At 44.2% G+C, this 20,008-nt stretch overlaps 3 protein-coding genes across 3 annotated transcripts; 2 read left to right on the top strand and 1 right to left on the bottom strand.

The window, feature by feature from the left end:
- Positions 1–2,029: 2,029 nt before the first annotated feature.
- LOC123988824 lies at positions 2,030–2,611 on the bottom strand. Its single transcript, XM_046289573.1, has one exon. The coding sequence runs from the start codon at positions 2,609–2,611 to the stop codon at positions 2,030–2,032; it is 582 nt and encodes a 193-aa protein (XP_046145529.1).
- A 2,039-nt stretch (positions 2,612–4,650) lies between these two features.
- Positions 4,651–5,829, top strand: LOC123988823 (uncharacterized protein PF11_0207-like). The gene has a single exon (XM_046289572.1). It carries the CDS (start codon positions 4,651–4,653, stop codon positions 5,827–5,829), a length of 1,179 nt encoding a protein of 392 aa, XP_046145528.1.
- Positions 5,830–10,505: 4,676 nt separating this feature from the next.
- On the top strand, positions 10,506–13,185 carry LOC123988822. The gene is made up of 2 exons (XM_046289571.1): positions 10,506–13,097; positions 13,144–13,185. The coding sequence occupies exons 1-2, from the start codon at positions 10,506–10,508 to the stop codon at positions 13,183–13,185; spliced, it is 2,634 nt and encodes an 877-aa protein (XP_046145527.1).
- Positions 13,186–20,008: the final 6,823 nt, after the last annotated feature.

Below are 20,008 nucleotides of genomic sequence, written 5' to 3'. Positions count from 1 at the left end.
AATCATTTCCTCCCAGCATTCCCTTGCCAGCTCCCCTCCTCTTCCCTCCCACAACTTTCTTTCATAACCCCAAGCCAGCTTTCCCGCTTTGGTCCTCATCTTCGACCTTTGCAGCTCCTCCATCATCATGTACCCCGGGGTGCACCAATCCACTCCTAACGTCCACCTCAAGAATCTCTCCTGCAGCCCTTCTATTTCTTTCCATTCCCTCCACCCCCACACTTCCGCACCATAAGCTATTACCGGCCAGACCAGCTTGTCCCACAGCCACAGCCTCCTCTTCCAGTCCTTTCTAAATCTTCTTTTTCAAATTCCCCATATTTGTCTCATTACTATTCCTGCCTTTCCACCCTGTCCTTTATATGCATTTCACTCCCCCCATTTCTTCTTATGGTGTACCCTAGGTATTAGAATGCTTTCACCTCCTCCATTTTCTTTCCCTTCCACAGGCAGTCCTTTTTCTTCCACCTGCCTCCGCCTTTCCTAAACCTCATCACTTTTGACTTTTTCCGGTTTAGCTCCAGCTTCTTTTTGTCTAGATACCCTTCTAGCTTTCTTATCATCACTGCCATGTCCTCTTCTTTCTCCGCCAACAGCACCACGTCATCGGCGTAAGCCAGAGTGTATATTTTCTATTCCCCCAACTTTATTCCACCTATCCCTCCTTTTCGTATCTGCTCTTCCATGTCCGCGGTTAATATGTTCCCTCCCTCTTCTCCATTCTCTTAGTACCTTCCTTGTTTCTTTTTTCTTCTCCATGCACTCCTCGTCCCACCATCTTTTAGGCTTGACTTTGCTGCTCTTTCTACTGCCCCTCTCAAGTCCATTTCTAAATTCCTCTAGCATAAGGTCCATGTCCTCGTCTAGACTCCCTTCCTTCGATTTCCTCCATGTTATTTCCTCTCTGAATTTCTTCCTCCCTTGCTCCGTCCAGTCACCTTTCGGAGTAACTTTCCTTTTTGTTTCTTCTTCTCTCCTTTCTTCCCCCCTTTAGCTTTACTATTAGGGGATGGTGGTCTGAATCTATCCTGTCCCCTACTTCCATTCTCTCAATTCTCTCCCTCCCTTCCTCTTCCGCTATAGCGTAGTCTATTACCGTGTCCCCTCTGGCTCCTGTGTATGTAAATTCCCCTTCCTCGTCCCCTTCCACACTCCCGTTCATAATTGACCATCCCGTCTTCCCTAAGTTCTCTAGCAGCATTTTTCCCTCCGTATTTATTTTCTTGTCCTTGGATTTTCTTGCTCTCCCCTTCTTCCTCCTCCTCCGCCTCCACACCTCCTCCTCCTCCTTCTTCTCCTGTCCTCGCATTGAAGTCCCCCCCTATTAGCGTCGTCCTCTCTCCGCCAATTTCTTCCAGCCAGGTTCTCGGGTTTTTAACCTTTGTGTCCATATCTTCGTTTACGTAAACCCCCACTATCCTCCAGTTCCTTCCCCCACTCTTTACTTCTGCCACCATTATGCCATCTTTATTCTCCTCTCCCCAGATCCTTCCTTCTGGTCCCATTATTTCTTCCTTCACCCCCATCGTCATCCCTCCCATTGCTCTTCCTTTTTTGTTCCCTCTCCTTGCTGGCTGTGCCTCCCACCTGTAGCCTTTTGGCAGACCTTCTTTCACCTTCTTCCATCTCTTCTCCTCCAGCCATGTCTCCATGAGCATGACCACGTCCCATTTCTTTATTGTTTCCCAGAAATCGGCATCTTTATTTCTAACCCCGGCGCAATTCCAGAAGCCTATTGTCCATCCCTCTTCCTTATTTTTTCCATCCGCTTTCTTCTCTTTTTTCCTCCTATTGTTCTTTTCCCCTGTCTGCCCCCTTCTCACTTTCTGTTTCCCAGGAGCAGAACTCCCCTCCGTCTTTCTCTCTTCTTCTTTTCCGGTCTTCTTTTCTCTTCTTTTCTGTCCTGCGCCTTCGCCTTTGCCTTCGCTCTCTAAGTCCCTTGTGTTTCTTCCCCCTTGTTATGCGCTCTTTCTTGCATATCCCCTCTATTTCTGCGTTTCCCATCTTTCAGGCTCCCACTTACATCGTCCTATTTCCACCACTTCCCCTCTATTCTTATTTTCCCCTGTTCCACCCACACATATTTTCCTTTCTCTGTTTCTTCCCTGGCAATTCTTTTCAGAATCCACTGGGTTCTCCTCTCCGCCCATGTTAGGTCCTCTTCGATTCTCTCCTCCCTTCCTTTAAGTGCCTTTTTTTCCTCCATTATTCTTCTTCTCAAATCTACTGTCTTTATTTTTAGCTGTACCATGTTGACCCCTTTTCCGCCTTCTGTAAGTCCTATCGCTTTTACCTCTTCTACAGCTTCTTCTACCCCTATTATTTTTAGGATTTCTTCGGCCTTTTCTTTCATCTCTTCCCTTGTAGTTTTGATTCCTTTGATTATTACATTCTTCTTTCTCTCCTCTCTCTCTTTCCTCTCCCATATATTCTCTAGTTCTCTCACCCTTTCCCCTAATTTCACCCCTCCCACCTCCTGCTTTTCTTTCTCTATTTCCTCTTGCACTAACTTTTGTACTCTTTCATGTATCTCGCTCCAACCTGCGCTTCCTGTTCCTTTTCTTTCTAGCTCCTCTATCTTCCTCTTCATCTTTTCCATTTTCCCTTCCATTTCGGTTTTTTGCTCCATCTACTTGTCTTCTCTTCTCTTCATTTCTACTTTCAGCTTCTCCATCTCACCTCTTAGGTCCTTCCCCATCATCCCCATGTTTTCGTCCATCCTCTCCATCTTCCCTCCTAGCTCCTTGCCCATTTATTTTATTACCTCTATTATCTTTCCCTCTCCTCCTTTCGTTTCCTTTCTTTCGTTCTTCTTCTCCGGGGATCTCTCTGTCAGATTGCTCTTATTGAACATCCAGTCATTTGACCCGCTCTTCTCACCCCCGTCTTTCTCTCTTTCTTCTTCCTCCCCGCTCACTGCGTCTCTTTTTCTTTCCCATATTTCCTACAGATTTGTCATACTTCCTATGCTCTGACTTCTCTCCGTTCTTAATACCTGTACATTCGAGGACCTTCCTCTTCTTCCTCTTTTTTCTACTTTTCCGGGCTTGTCCCTCGTTTATGTTTCTTTTATTTCTTTCGTCATTTCTGCAACTCTTTGCTTCCCACTCCTGCTTTCTGCTCCTGTCCCGGCCTTACCGGCCGACCCTCCTTTCCTGCTCTATTTACTATCACCTCCGCTAGGTGTCGTTCTCCTTCGCTACTATTTCCCGTCTTCAGCTCTTTCTTTGCTGCCTCTCTCCTAACCTCACTTCCGCTAACTTTTTCCACCTCCTTTTTTTCACCCCTTCCACTCTCTTCTTCCCTTCTCTTGGGCTTTCCCTCTTACACCGGGTTTTCCGCCTTCCACCGCACCGAAACACCCCTCACCAACACCTTTACTTTTTACTTTTCACCACGTACTGCTGCACTAGTACTTAACACGTCTTACCGCGATGGTTTCCAACATGGAACTCCTACATATCTAATGTAGACATGACAATAATCATATTCCTATTAAATATATATTGCATTATACCTCATGTAGATATAGTAATAGTGACATTGATATTAGATGTATATTACATATCTGAAGTAGATCTAGTAACAATTATATTGTTATTAAAATCATATTACATTATATCTCATGCAGATATAGTAATAAGGACATTGTTATTAAATGTATATTACATATCTGATGTAGATATAGTAACAATTATATTGTTATTAAATGTATATTACATATCTAATGTAGATATGCCAATAATGACATTGTTATTAAATGTATATTACATTATATCTCATGTAGATATATAATAATGACATTGTTATCAAATGTATATTACATTATATCTCATGTAGATATGGTAATAATGACATTGTTATTAAATGTATATTACATTATATCTACATGAGATATAATGTAATATACATTTAATAACAATGTCATTATTACTATATCTACATGAGATATAATGTAATATACATTTAATAACAATGTCATTATTACTATATCTACATGAGATATAATGTATAATACATTTAATATGAATATCATTATTGGCATATCTACATTACATATATAATATACATATAATAACAATGTCATTATTACTGTATCTACATGATGTATAATGTAATATACATTTTAATACAATATAATTGTTACTATATCTACATTAGATATGTAATATACATTTAATAACAAGCTCATTATTACTATATCTGCATGAAATTTAATGTAGTATACATTCAATAAGAATATCATGATTGGCATATCATTATTAGATATGTAATGTACATTTAATAGCATTGGAGAGTTCCGTTGTAGTAACGGTCGTGAAGGGACGTGCGTTGAGATAAGCGGAGCGATAGAAGCGTGAAAGAGATAGAAAAGTGGAGAAGAAAGGGATAAGAGTTATAGAAAGGGTGGGTAGATAGCTAAGAGAAAGAGGGGCAGAGCAGGAGAAACGTGAAACAGTGAAAATAAGAAGAAAACAGACGACAAGTGGACACAGAGTGAGAGGTTAGGAGAGGTAAGGGTCAGGAAGAGCGCGAAGCGAGAGGCCGTGAGTGACATCTAGGAGAAATGGGAGAAAGGACTGCACAGAACAAGCCCCGGTAGGTAAGGAAGAGCAAGACGCACGAGAAGAGGGGAGCAGGGCGGACAAGATGAATGAAGTAAAGGAGAAGAGAAAAATTGGGGAAGGAAAAGAGGACCTCGGAAGAGGAGTTAAAGGGGGTAAAAGAGGAAGGCCGTCTAATGTGGAGGCGCTGAAAAGAGAAAAGAGCCAGAGTATGGGAAACATGACGAGTATAGAAGAAATATGGAAAAGGAAGAGAGAAACGGAGACGGAAGAAGAAGAAGAGAGGGGAAGGGAGGGGGGCTACAGCCCACAGGTAGAGAAATGGATGTTCAGAGGAAGTAGCCTAGTGGAAAGGTCTCCGGAAAAGAAAAAAGAGAGAACGGAAGAAGGGGGAGGGCTGGGAGAACTAAAGAGGATGATTAGAGAACTGGCCGAAGACTTGTGTAAGAAAATAGACGCAAGTACAAAGAGTCAGGGGAAGGAGATAAGGGAGGAGATAGCGGGAGTAAAAAAGGAAATAGAAAAAGCAATAGGGAATCTGAAAGAAGAGATTAAAAAAAGGGAGGACAAATGGAAGGTCCAGAAGAGAGAACTAGTGGAGAAAATGGAGCTACTAAAGAAAAAGGTAGAGGAGCTAGAAAGAGGGGAAAAAGAAAAAGACAAATGGAGCAAACTAGAAGAGAAAATACAAAGAATGGAACAGGGGTCAAGAGAGAAAAAAAAGATGGAGAATGAAGAGGAAGCAATAAAGGAAAAACTGAAAGACCTAGAGAGCAAGTGGGAGCGAAAGGAAAAGGAAGAAAAGAGGAGGAACATAATAATCAGAGAACTGAAGGCGAAAAGAGAAGAGACGAGGGAGAAAGCAGAAGAGATAATGGAGGCGATAGGAGTGCGGGACGCGATAGTGGAGGTGAAAGCGTTAGGGCTGGCGGAAGGGGGAAAAGAAGTGAACATGGTGCAAATAAAGCTCAAGTCCATGGAAGTTAAGAAAGACGTGATGGTGAAGAAGAAAGCACTGCGGGGGAAAGACGAAAGAATAGAGGAGGACCTGACATGGAAGGAGAGGAGGATCCAATGGAAGCTAAGGAGGATAGCGAAAGAAGAAAGAGAAAAAGGGAGAAACGTATGGGTGGACTACGGGAGAATTAGAATAGAAGGAAAATGGTGGAGGTGGGACGAGGAGAGAGAGACCCTGAAAGACTGGGGAGGGAAAGAATGGAGTGAAAAACAGAGGGAGATGTGTGTCATGGGGGAAGAAAAATGAGGGATAAAGGGGAGGGGAGGGAGCGACAAGATGAAGGGGAGGAAAAGAATAAGTGGGGGAGAGGAATGATGGAGGGGAAGGATGACGAGGAAAAACAGAAGAAGAAGAAAAAGAAGAGGACAGGAGAACGGATTGAAGAGGAGAAAGAAGAGCGTGAAAGGAAAAAAGATACGGGGCGCGGGGGAGAAAAGGAGGGGTGGGAAATAGGATTCTGGAACTGCGCGGGGATAAGAAACAAAGATGAGGACTTCTGGAAGACGATCACTCAATGGGACGTAATAGTTCTAATGGAGACTTGGCTGGAGCAAAAAGAGTGGGAGAAGATAGAAGGAGGGCTACCAAAGGGGTACAGGTGGGAAGCCCAGCTGGCTGAAAGGAAGAACAAAAAAGGAAGGGCAATGGGAGGAATGCTGATGGGGGTGAAGGAGGCCCTGATGGGAAAGGAAGGAAGGATAATAAAAGAAGAGGGAAAGGGCGGATTAATGATGGCGGAATTCTCGAGGGGGGATGAGAAATAGAGGATAGTGGGGATGTATGTGAACGCGGATATGGCGGAAAAATGAAGGAGCTTAGGTCAAGGATGGAAGACATAGGAGAGGAAAGAATAACGATTATAGGAGGAGACTTCAACGCAAGAATAGGGGAGGAAGGAGGGGGAGGGAAGCCGAGTGAGAGAGAAGAAAGAGAGGGAGAAAGAAAATCGAAAGATAAAAAACAGAATGCGGAGGGGAGAACGCTGCTGGAGGCCTTGAGGGGGGCGGGATGGGGGATATTGAATGAAAATATCAGCGGGGATGAAGAAGGAGAATTCACTTATACGGGGGCAAGAGGGTGCATAGTGATAGATTACGTATTGGCAGAAGAAGAGGGTAAGGGGTGGATCAAAAGAATGGAGATAGGGGACAAGATTGATTCGGACCTCCACCCAATGATACTGAAATTAGAGGGGAAGGGAGTGGAGAAGGAAGAAGAAAGGGAAGGAAAACAACCAGCGGCGAGAGGAGATTGGTCAGAACATGGAAGGGAAAGGTATAAGAAGGGAATTAGCTGGAGGGAGACGAGGGGGGGGGGACAGCTAGAAGAGGATATGGAGAAGATGGCAGAGGAGATCAGAAAAGGCCTTGGAAGAGGAAGAGAGGATTCTAAAATACGCACGAAGAAAGGGTGGTGGGATGAAGAGTGCACGAGAAGAAAGAAAGAAGTGAGAAAGGTACTAAGAGAGTGGAGGAAGGGAAGGGTAGGGGGGGAGAGATATAGGGAGGCGAAAAGGGAGTATGACAGATTATATAAAGACAAGAAGGAAAAAATAAACGAGGGATTCGAAAGAGAAGTAGAAGAGGCAAGGACAGAAAGCGACGTATGGAGAATTTGAAACAAGGAGAGAAAGAGAAGAGGGAGGCCGATAACGAATATAAAAGAAGAGGAGTGGCGGAAGCACTTCGTGAAGCTGCTGGGGGGAGCAGAGGGAAAATTAGTGTTAGGGGAGGAAGAGACAGAGTAAGAGACGAGGAAGCGGATGTAAGCAAGGAAGAAATAAGAAAAGCGGTGGCGAAACTGAAGGATGGGAAAGTGACAGAGGGCGATGAGATCCCGAACGAGGTGTGGAAGTACTAGACTGGGCATGGGAAGTATGCAACAGAATATGGAGAGGAGAGGGATGGCCGGAGGGGTGGAAGGAAGGGATAATAGCACCCATAAAGAAAAAAGGAGAGGGGAAAAGAGCAACGGACTACAGGGGGGTGACACTAATGCCCACGCTCTACAAGATATATGCAGCGGTTTTGACGGAAAGGCTGAGAGAGATAGCGGAGGAAAAGGGAATGCTACCGAGAAACCAGACAGGGTTTAGAAAAGGGATGGGAACAATAGATAACATATATGCGTTAAACTTCCTGGTAAACAGGCAGATAAAGAGGGTAACGGGAAAAGTGGTAGGATTCTTCATAGATTCGAGGGCAGCTTTCGACTCAGTGGATAGAGGAGTGCTGCTAGAGGCGTTAAAGCAAAGAGGAGTAAGAGAAGGACTAAGGAAAAGGATAAAAGAGATACTAAGAGAGACTAGAAGCAGGGTAAGAACAGGGGAAGGGATAACAGAGCCATTCTGGACAGCGAGAGGGGTAAGACAGTGGTGTCCACTAAGTCTGCTGCTGTACAACCTGCTGAGAGCAGATATGGAAGAGAAGATGAGCAAGGGGGGAGGAGGGGGGATAAAGATTGGAGGGAGGAAAATTTATACACTGGCCTATGCGGATGATGTGGTGGTATTAGCGGTAGAGGAGGAGAAAATGAGGGTGTTGTTAGGAAGATTAGAAAGATACCTGGACGAGGAAAGGCTGGAACAGAATCAGGACAAATCAAAGATAATGAGGTTTAGATAAAATAATTTTTAACAAAAAAACAATCCGACTTCGAAATGCACTAAAAAGTGTAAAATAATTTCTATTTCATTTACACCAATATTCCATAGCTATTAATAATATCTACTTAATCGTTAAATAGGATACCAAATACATTTCAAAGTTTTCGGAGGCGGAGCAAAATTAAAAACTTTTCCTCTACTAGGAAGATCCTAACTCGGGCGTCGACAACCAATGATAAATCACCCATTTGATAATTTCAAGTAAATAATTTCCTCTTACGACTTATTAATTAGCAAGTTTGCCATACCGCAATCAAATCGTTATTGGCAGCATCGTTTGTTCGGGTATTTTTAATTTTGCGCCGCCTCCGAAAACTTTGAAATGTATTTGGTATCCTATTTAACGATTAAGTAGATATTATTAATAGCTATGGAATATTGGTATAAATGAAATAGAAATTATTTTACACTTTTTAGTGCATTTCGAAGTCGGATGTTTTTTTTGTTAAAAATTATTTTATTTCACACTTTTTAGTGGAACCAGTAGTATTTGTAGGATAGTGTAAGGTGATTTTAGATTTCTGTTGCTTAGTTAATAACCATACACCGAAAAAAATTGACCGAATTTAAGTTGTTAATAAACAACAAATTTCATAAATTGTTACGGGTTAGATCATCGCGGATATACAGGGTGTCACGCGACTATCTCGACAGGCGAAGGGGGATGATTGCTGAGGTGATTCTAAACAAATTTATCCTTTGCCAAAATGTTGATTCGTTTTCGAATTATCAACACAAAACACCGACCAATCCGAGCGCGTACAGCGCGCGGGCTCAGGGACTGCAATGTTGGCTACGAAAACCGGACTGACATAGGTCGCGAACGAACGGCTCGGCACCCTGTTGGCATAGCACAATAAAAAAACTGAACTGGTAGAACATCTTTAGTCGTTTAAAATGGATACGGAACCTAATCTCTTGTCGCCTGTCATAATGTAAAAACGGAAATTCGAAGCATTCTAAACAACAAATAAAAATGATTAAAATGGAATAATTAATAAATGTTTGAATTGTAGGCCACGTTAATAATGAAAAATTTGAAAACAATTTAAATGAAACTTTCTCATTCGTTCCTAAATTAACCTGCTACGCTGAAAGCAGATAATTGTCACTGGGAAACGAGGAAACACGTTCGGTAGAACAGCTGTTTTCATGATCGAGCCAGTGAACTCCCCTCATTTATTTCACTTAGGTATGAATAATAGCCGAGGTGTTTCCCCGTCGAATGTTCAGAATCGACACAGTGACCTAGTGGAAATTATTTGCTTTCAGCGTAGCAGGTTAATTTAGAAACGAATCTGTTAAGGTTGTAAATTAAGACGACAGTTAGGTTAAGATTTAATTTTATTCATTAATTTCGCTTAGTTTAAGAATCCCGCTTGACAAATTAACTCGTCCGTTAATGACGTCACAAAATCCTCGATCCTGGCGCCACGCGTGATCGCGTTGCCTGTAGGTGATCGATGGATCACTCTTGTTCAAAACATCGAACGCCGTACACGTGTCTCGCTTAATTCTATCAACGCGTTTACCGCTTGCTCGAATCCTAAAACGCAAAAACTAATATTCGCTTCGCCTTCAACGTGTCGCGAGGAAGTTACACGCTTATCGAAACTACAATCGCGGAAGCGGAGTTAATAAAGTGATTTGTGTTATCATTGAGTGACAAATTTCGATTCTTTATTAAACTACCTTATTCACAATCTTCCTGCATATCCTTGTCAGGATAGTTCCGGCGAAATTTAAAACTAGCGTTACGCTACGTGTTCGGTTACACCTTATCGAGAGCGTCGCAAGAGTCGCCGTGACGTCACCGCGCAAACATTAAATTATAGGGCTATGCGCAGCCCCCACCATGCGGTGGTTTCGCGGAGACACGCGTGTCGCTCAACCGTTTAACGACGTTTAGACCAAATTGAGATTACGATCGAATATCAGTGCGCAAATTAGTAAAAGTTAATTCTTCCAACCGATTTTATTAAAGTTATTCTGTACATCTTCGTTCGGACAACGTGCCAAAGAACGGAGCACATTGTGACAAATAAAGTTACAATCATTACTTTATTAAAACCATTCCTTTATTAAAAGGATTTCGCTATTTTCACACCGCCTCGAAATCCAGTCCTTCGGATAAGGACGCATCAGCGATCCGACCATCCAATCCAACCCACATTTTTTGGTCCTTCGAGCCGGATTGGAGTCGAGGAGTGAAAACCGTTAAAGTAGTGAACCACGTGCTCAGCCTACGGAAACCATCATGAGTACATTGGAAGAAATTTTGTTTAAACAAAACCAAGTTATGCGCTCGATCGAACGTGCACTTACCAATTATAAAAAGCTGGGTCAAGCTAAAATGACTCCAGCTACCACCCGGAACCGGATGAACATGCTAAAAGAGGCATACCAACAGTGCCAAGACCTGGACGCGAAAATCGTCGCCATGGCGGATCTACAAGCCAGATCAACTCTTCAGTACTTCGTCGACAACCATTTCGAAAGATGTGAGGAGTGCTATCAGGAGTCCCTGGACTACATGTCGGAGATCCTGGATAAGACATCCTCGACCCAGGAGACAGCATCCGAGAAAGGGAATCTTCAACCAGTGAAGCTACGCTCGCAATCGTTGCTGCCTCAAATCCAGCTGCCGTCTTTTGATGGAACCTTCGAACAATGGGAGAGTTTCCGAGATAAGTTTCAATCTATAGTAATTAATGATAATTCTTTGTCAAATGTTGAGCGTTTGCATTTTCTTTGTTCCGCTTTAACCGGCGACGCAAAAAAAGCGGTTAATCATTTACCTACCACCGATGCAAATTTCGAGGTCGCGTGGCAGTTAGTTAAAAATAGATACGAAAACAAACGCCGGTTACTTTCGACCTATTTAAATAATTTGTTTTCGTTACCGCAAGTGACCTCTGAATCTGCGAAAGAGCTCCGCAGTTTACGCGATCAGTTAAACGTTTCGATACACGGTTTGAAAAATTTGAAACGACCCGTCGAACATTGGGACGACGTAATTGTTTTCCTCGGTACACAAAAACTTGACCGTTCCTCCCGAAAGGCGTGGGAGTTACAATTCGGTGATACATCAGAATTGTCTACTTATGTCGAATTCGACAAGTTTTTGGAGGCTCGAGTTCGGGCTTTAGAGTCAATGTCGCCAATAAAAACTGATAAACCGGAAAACGTAACTGTTAAATCAAAACCGAAAACAATTTCAACGAACACGTCTACCGTGTCGCCAATTATATGTCCTGTATGTAAACAGAACCACTTGTTATATCAATGTCAAACATTTCAGGCGCTTGAGCCTTCCGAACGGTTTAAATTAATTAAATCCCAACGAAGATGCGTTAATTGTTTTTCCGCGAAGCATGCGAAAGAACAATGCCACAGTCAAAGAAGCTGTAAAGAATGTAAACAGCGACATCACACTCTGTTGCATTTTCCGATAAAACCGGAGCAGTCCAGCGTGAGTCAGTCAAATCAGACGTCGGCTACCAATCCGAATTCAGAACTTGAAATCAGCTCGAATTCTGCGTCGCGAACGAAAACTAATACCGGCATTCTTCTTTCAACAGCTCGCATCCGAGTGCACTCATTGCAGGGTCGAACAGTACAAGCACGCGCATTATTGGATCAAGGGTCAGTCGCAACTCTAATATCAGAGAACCTAGCCCAAATTTTGCGACTCCCGAGAAACAAACAAAATACATGCATAACCGGAATAGGAGGAATACAGTCGTGGGCTAATCACACCGCTCGCATCACGATTACTCCGTTGGTAAGAACCGAGCCTGTATACTCGACAACTGCTATTATTTTGAAAACTTTAACACAATACACTCCAAAACGACATTCTTCCGTAACTAATTGGAATCATATTGCAGGACTTGAATTGGCCGATACAGACCCCATGAGCTCAGATCCGATCGATATCGTTATCGGTGCGGATTTGTTTGGTCAATTATTATTGGACGGAGTTCGGAAAGGTTCTACAAGTGAACCGATCGCGCAAAATACACACCTGGGATGGATCCTATCTGGTCCTACGTCCACTCATCCTCTTCCTTTCTTTATAGATGCCCATCACGCTACGTTGTTAGAAAATCTCGATGCAGATCTTCGCCGCTTCTGGGAAGTGGGAAATATCCCAACTCAATCAGTGCTCTCACCTGAGGAAGAAAAATGTGAATTACACTTTCAATCCTCTCATACTCGTACGTCGGAAGGGCGTTACATAGTTCGACTCCCGTTCAAGAGCGAACCCCCTATAGATTTAGGCGAATCTCGTTTTGCCGCGATGAAAAGTCTTCTCTCTCTTGAAAGACGCTTTAAAAGCGACCAAGTAAATACCGAAACTTATAAAGAATTCCTCTCAGAATACGAAGCCTTAGGCCATATGGAAAGGGTTCCAACTGTCCCGGTTCAAACAACCAACCAAATTTATTATATTCCTCATCACGCAGTTCTTCGCGAAAGTAGTTCGACAACTCGTCTTCGCGTCGTATTTAACGCTTCCCGCCGAACTTCAAACGGCACTTCTCTAAATGATCATCTTTTAACTGGACCCAAACTCCAAACCGATCTAATTGCAATCCTCCTCCGGTGGAGAGGATTCCGGTTTGTACATACCACAGACATCGAGAAAATGTACCGTCAGATTTTAGTTGATACACGAGATACAGATTTTCAACGCATTTCATGGCGTCCCTCGTCGCAACAGTCCGTTGAGGAGTATCAACTCTGTACCGTCACGTATGGCACTAAATCAGCTCCTTATCAAGCTCTTCGCGTTTTAAATCAGCTGGCAGTGGACGAAGGTCATCAATATCCTCTAGCTCTTCCAGTATTAAAGGATCAAACTTATGTCGACGACTGTCTCTTCGGAGCAGACGACAAAGATCTCTTGCGAACAATCCGCGACCAGACCATAAACCTGTTAAACAAAGGCGGCTTTCGTTTACGAAAATGGGCCAGTAATGATCCAACTCTGTTAATTGATATCGATCCGCGCGATCACGGTCTTGCGAAAAATAAACTCCTTAAGATCGAGGAGACCTGCTCAGTTTTAGGCTTAGAATGGAATCCAGTGCTCGATCACTTTCAATTTCGAGCTACCATTTCTTCGAATTTTGCCAATACGAAACGCACAATTCTCTCTCAAATTGCAAAACTTTTCGACCCGATGGGGTTGTTAACTCCAGTCGTTATACCCGCGAAAGTGTTTATGCAAAAATTATGGTCACTACAATATGATTGGGATGACATTCTTCCTAACGAGGTTCTCCTAGAATGGCAAGATTACTACACTCATTTACCAGATTTAAATAAGATCACGATTCCTCGCCAAATAGCCAATGGCATCGCGCTACATCAGGAAATCCACGGATTCGCCGATGCATCCACTAAAGCCTACGCAGCTTCGGTTTATATAAAAAGCGTCCTTCCAGATGACAATGTCTTCGTGGCGCTTCTCGTTGCAAAATCACGAGTAACTCCCGTTAAAACATTAAGCGTACCGAGATTAGAATTATGTGCAGCGGCATTGTTGGCACGTCTTGTCGTTTTTGTGGAAAATTCCTTGTCGCTCATCCATCACAATGTCCACTGTTGGACTGATTCAAGCATCACCCTCGCCTGGCTTAGCCAACCTCCGACTCGTTGGAAGACTTTTGTCGCCAATCGAGTGTCGAAAATTCAGTCTCTTTTACCGAAAGCGCAGTGGCATCATGTTCCAACAAATAGCAATCCTGCTGATTGTGCAACCCGCGGTCTAACGCCATCGGAATTAAAAATCCATTCCATGTGGTGGTCAGGACCTTCATGGTTAAAACAAGGCGAAGAACGTTGGCCAAAACCCAATATCAGAATAGTCGATTCGCATGAGGAGGAGAAAATTCCAAAATTATTGTCTGCAGTTTCGACTACGGATCCCTGGGATTTACCCACGCGATACTCATCCTGGTCGAAACTACTTCGAGTGACGGCTTACATACTTCGTTTTACTTCTAACCTTCGCTTCCGACATACGAATAAAATTAAATTACAACTCACCATTAAGTCACTAATAGCAGTGCCTCCTCTTCAACCCGACGAGATTCAGAGAGCAAAATTCCTTTGGTTGAGAAGAATGCAATCCGAGCTATTTCCGGATGAGCTTAGTAGTCTGTCTGCGAAAAACACTCTCCTAAAATCCAGCAAGTTACTTTCTCTTAACCCTATCCTAGACCAAGACGGGCTTATTAGGGCGAAAGGGCGACTTGCACACTCGCTATTTCCTGAAAACACAAAGAAACCTATTATCCTAAGCTCCCATCCACTACTATCATTGATAATAAATCATACGCACGTAATCCATCTGCACGCAGGTTCGCAACTCACTCTTGCCTGTTTGCGACGTGAGTACTGGATCTTGCGAGCACGCACCACGATACGATCCGTTTTAGATAGGTGCGTACCATGCGCTCGTCATCGCGCATCTGTTCCGTCTGAGCTCATGGGAGATTTACCGGCATCCAGAGTCACTGCGGTAGAAAGACCATTCATAAATACAGGTGTCGACTACGCAGGCCCGATTCACGTTCGTACTACATCGGGACGAGGACACAAATCGCACAAAGCTTACATTGCAGTTTTTGTTTGTATGGCAACAAAGGCCGTCCATTTAGATCTCGTAAGCGACTATACATCAGCCGCATTCCTAGCAGCTTATACGAGATTTGTGTCCCGACGCGGAATTCCAAAATCCATGTATTCAGACAATGGAACGACCTTTCAAGGAGCAAACAAGGAACTTAGAAAAGCTCACCGAGAATCTCTACGAGATACCAATCTCCATAATAAGCTCGCCGTGGATGAGGTCGCTTGGCACTTTTTACCCCCATCAGCACCTCATTTTGGAGGGTTGTGGGAGGCAGCGGTGAAAAGTGTTAAACACCATTTACGCCGATCCATCGGTACTCATACACTCTCCTTTGAGGAATTAACCACAGTACTGTGTCGTATCGAAGCCGCATTAAATTCTCGTCCGCTCGTCGCCATGTCTGATTGCATCGATGATTATAACGCACTTACACCAGGTCATTTCTTGATTGGATCGGCCTTAACCTCAATTCCGGAACCAAGCGTACTACAATTAAAAGAAAACCGACTGTCACGTTGGCAGTTAATCCAGCGAATAATGGAAACTTTTTGGAAAGCGTGGCATACCGAATACTTACATACTCTTCATCAACGTCCGAAGTGGAGAGTCGCGCAAAATCTCACAAAAATCGGTCAGCTTGTCCTCTTGCGAAATGAATGCACTCCACCACCACAATGGGAATTAGCACGCATAATAGATTGTCACCCCGGTACCGACGGGATAATTCGCGTCGTAACCATTAAAACAGCGAACTCAACGTACAAGCGACCCATTTCGAAATTATGTTTCTTGCCGATTGACATTAATGTCGAGTCTGACGCCCAACAAAGTTCTTGAATGAGTTCATTCAACGGGGCCCGGCGTGTTCGGTTACACCTTATCGAGAGCGTCGCAAGAGTCGCCGTGACGTCACCGCGCAAACATTAAATTATAGGGCTATGCGCAGCCCCCACCATGCGGTGGTTTCGCGGAGACACGCGTGTCGCTCAACCGTTTAACGACGATTAGACCAAATTGAGATTACGATCGAATATCAGTGCGCAAATTAGTAAAAGTTAATTCTTCCAACCGATTTTATTAAAGTTATTCTGTACATCTTCGTTCGGACAACGTGCCAAAGAACGGAGCACATTGTGACAAATAAAGTTACAATCATTACTTTATTAAAACCATTCCTTTATTAAAAGGATTTCGTTATTTTCACACCGCCTCGAAATCCAGTCCTTCGGATAAGGACGCATCAGCGATCCGACCATCCAATCCAACCCACACTACGAAACATTGGTCCTTCGAGCCGGATTGCAGTGAATTGTGGAGAAAAAGAAGAAAATTCGTGATAAAATAAAGACAATTCGGTGTTAAATATCGGTTACTAAGCCGTTGAACATTCAAAGTCAAAGGACAAAAACACGTGAACGCTCATCATGGGTGACCTTAAAACGCTACTACAGCAACAAACCGAACTCGCTCGTGTTGTCGAGCGTACCCTTGACAATTTCAAAAAGATAGGCAAAAACAAGTGGACGGTTGCTGTCGTTCGAAATCGATTGGAACGGCTTAGTGAATCCTTTGCCGAGTGCAAAAATTTACACAAGGAGATTAGCGGTGCCGCAACGGATGCTGAGCGCGCCAGCCTGGATTATTTCACGAAGGAGCGTTTCATGGCCTTGCACAAGATCTATCTGGACACATCGGACTTCATGGCGGAAATTCTTTCCAAGTTGGAAGCTGCTGGCTCTTCCGGTACTTCAACGACTCGTCTAGCAGATGAAGCTGTCCATCAATCCAACAACCATGAGGATCGGTTGCCTCCTCTTCATCTGCCGCAATTCTCCGGGTCCATCAGTGAGTGGGAGAGCTTCCGAGATCGTTTTTCAGCCATGATCATCGCACGCCAAGGTCTGTCAAACGTTTCTAGATTTCAATATTTGTTATCATGTTTACAAGGAGAAGCGGCGGATCTTGTTACGAACATTGCGATAACCAAGGCGGGATTTCAACTCGCGTGGGATCGTTTGGTCGGGCGTTATGAAACACGCGGCTATTAGTTACAGCGCATGTAAATACTTTGTACGACCTACCACAAGTTCGTTCCGAGTCGGCCGATCAACTTCGAAACCTTCGTGACAAAGCCAATATGGCAGTTAACGCTTTAAAAAATCTCAAACGTCCCGTCGAAACGTGGGACGATCTATTCGTGTTTTTTGTAACAAAAAAATTAGATTCGGCATCGCGTAAGGCTTGGGAGTTGCAACTGGGCAACGATACTCAATGCCCTACATTTAGCGTTCTGGATACTTTTCTACAATCGCGAATACGCGCTTTACAATCTATCGGATCATCCACGTCAGGGTCGACCGCTCGAAACGCCGAAATGTCAACCACGAAATCGAATCGTTCACGCGCCGCGTCATTACACGGAGCCGCTATTGCGAAAGGTACTTGCGAATTATGTAAAGCAAATCATACGCTCGGGCAATGCTCGTCGTTTAAAACCAAATCCGCAGTACAGCGTTTCGAATTCGTAAAAAGGGCAAACCGATGCGTAAATTGTTTAAGCCCGAACCATGCTACACGGAAATGCACGAGCCTGCATGGTTGTACTATTTGTAAGAAACGTCATCATACCTTGTTGCATTTTGACGAGTCGACAGCGTCCACAAACGAAACGACTTCGTCAACAAACGGTGCGTCATCGTCGAATAATGCCGATGATCCTGCAACGACGACTTTGACATCTTGTTCTGTACCGCGAATTACTGCTACGCAACAAGTCCTTCTTGCAACTGCACGAATCGAACTGCGATCGCCATCGGGTCGTTCAGAAAAGATTCGCGTACTTCTCGATCAAGGTTCAGTCGTTTCTATAATCTCAGAGAATCTGACGCAACGATTACGAATTCCGCGTTCGCGTGTCTCAGCCTGTATTACCGGCATCGGTAACACTGCCATCTCTTGTCGTTCATTGGCAACTTTCACTATCGCTTCATGTAAAACTGAGTCCGTATACTCCATGACTGCTTATGTTCTACGCTCGTTGTCGAGCTATACACCAAACCGCGTCACAGCTGACGTCAAGCTCTCTCACATTCGCGATCTTGCTTTAGCTGATGAAAATCCCTTTAGTTCGGATCCTATTGAAATGATTATTGGCGCTGATCAGTACGGCGTATTCCTATTAGATGGTTTACGAAAGGGTACGACGAACGAACCCACTGCCCAAAATACTACATTGGGATGGATTCTGTCTGGTCCCGTTCCATCGTCATCATCCATATCCTCCGCTTCCATTGCGACTTTTCACTGTAACGTTTCGTCGAACTTAGACATGGAACTTCGACGATTTTGGGAGATCGAGGAGTTGCCGTCCGTCACGCGTCTCTCTCCTTCCGAACAGCAATGCGAAGAGCATTTTCAGCGCTCGCATACTCGAGCTCCTAATGGGCAATATATAGTGCGACTCCCGTTTGTCGAAGGACCTCCAATTGATATAGGGCCTTCACTGTCCGTAGCGACCACTATGTTTCTGCGGCAGGAAAATCGTCTCCGACGAAAAACGGAACACCTCACTGAATTTTCAAAGTTTTTGCACGAGTATGAGGCACTGGGTCATATGGTAGAGGTCACAGACTCTTCACCGGTTCCATCCGCTCAAACCGTGTACATCCCGTATCACGCGGTCATTCGTGAACACAGCACGACTACGCGTCTTCGAGTCGTTTTCAATGCGTCTGCGAAAACGACAAACGGTAAATCTTTAAACGATCACTTATTAATCGGTCCGAAACTACAAATTGACTTACCTGCCGTGATGCTTCGATGGCGTCTTTATCGATACGTCTTCATAGCAGATATAGCTAAGATGTACCGACAGATCCTCGTAAATTCCAAGGACGTTGATTATCAACGAATTCTGTGGCGATCTTCACCGTCGGATCCACTGCGCCATTTTCAGCTCTTGACCGTTACATATGGTACTGGGCCCGCGCCTTATCTCGCGTTACGCGTTCTGCAACAGCTTGCAAAAGACGAAGGAACGAAGTATCCCCTTGCGTTAGCGGTTTTTCGGGATCAAATTTACGTGGATGACTGCGCGTTCGGTGCAGATAATCCACAACTAGCGCGTCAAACTCGCGATCACGTGATAGCCTTATTATAAAGAGGCGGTTTCACTTTGCGAAAATGGGCTAGTAATTGTCCCGAATTAATTGCAGATATTGATCCTTTCGATCACGGTCACGCTACAAGTAAACCACTGCTGCCCGATGAAAATTTGAAAGTCCTCGGTATTAATTGGAATCCCGAAGCGGACGCGTTCCGTTTCGATATTACCATAAACCAATCTCTTCCGACAACGAAAAGGGAAATTCTCTCGACCATCGCGAAATTGTATGATCCGCTCGGATGGGCGGCTCCCATCGTCATTGTCGCTAAAATTTTGATGCAGCAATTATGGTTGCAGAAGTGTGAATGGGACGATCCCATTCCAACCGAGCTTCAGCACACGTGGAAAACTTATTGTACCGAGCTTCCTCTCCTTCGATTTATAAATCTCCCTCGTTGGATTGAACACGAAACGCGGATCCCGAAAATAGAGTTGCACGGTTTCGCGGATGCTTCTCAGCATGCCTATGCGGCAGTAGTTTACTCTCGAGTTGCCACTAACAATGGCGATGTCGTCGTATCGTTGCTCGCGGCAAAATCCAAAGTGGCTCCGCTCAAATCGCTAACTATTCCGCGACTTGAATTATGTGGAGCTTTGCTTCTCGCTCGACTGATGGCGTTTATACGAACATCTTTCGGCAATATCAAATGCGAATTGCATGGGTGGACGGATTCCACTATTACTCTCGCCTGGGTCCATCAACCCGCTTCCAGATGGAAAACATTTATCGCGAACCGCGTATCGGAAATTCACGAGCTTGTTCCACAATGTCAATGGCACCATGTCCAGTCAGAGGACAACCCCGCTGATTGTGCTTCTCGGGGAATGAGCGTCCCGTTGCTTATCAACCACTCATTATGGTGGTCCGGCCCGCCCTGGCTTAAATTGCAATCAGCATCGTGGCCTGGCGACATACCGCCGCTCGAAAGAACAGGTCTTTTGGAGGAAC

This window comes from Osmia bicornis, unplaced genomic scaffold (assembly GCF_907164935.1).
Source record: "Osmia bicornis bicornis unplaced genomic scaffold, iOsmBic2.1, whole genome shotgun sequence".
Taxonomy (NCBI): domain Eukaryota; kingdom Metazoa; phylum Arthropoda; class Insecta; order Hymenoptera; family Megachilidae; genus Osmia; species Osmia bicornis.
This window is presented reverse-complemented; position numbering and strand designations above follow the sequence as displayed.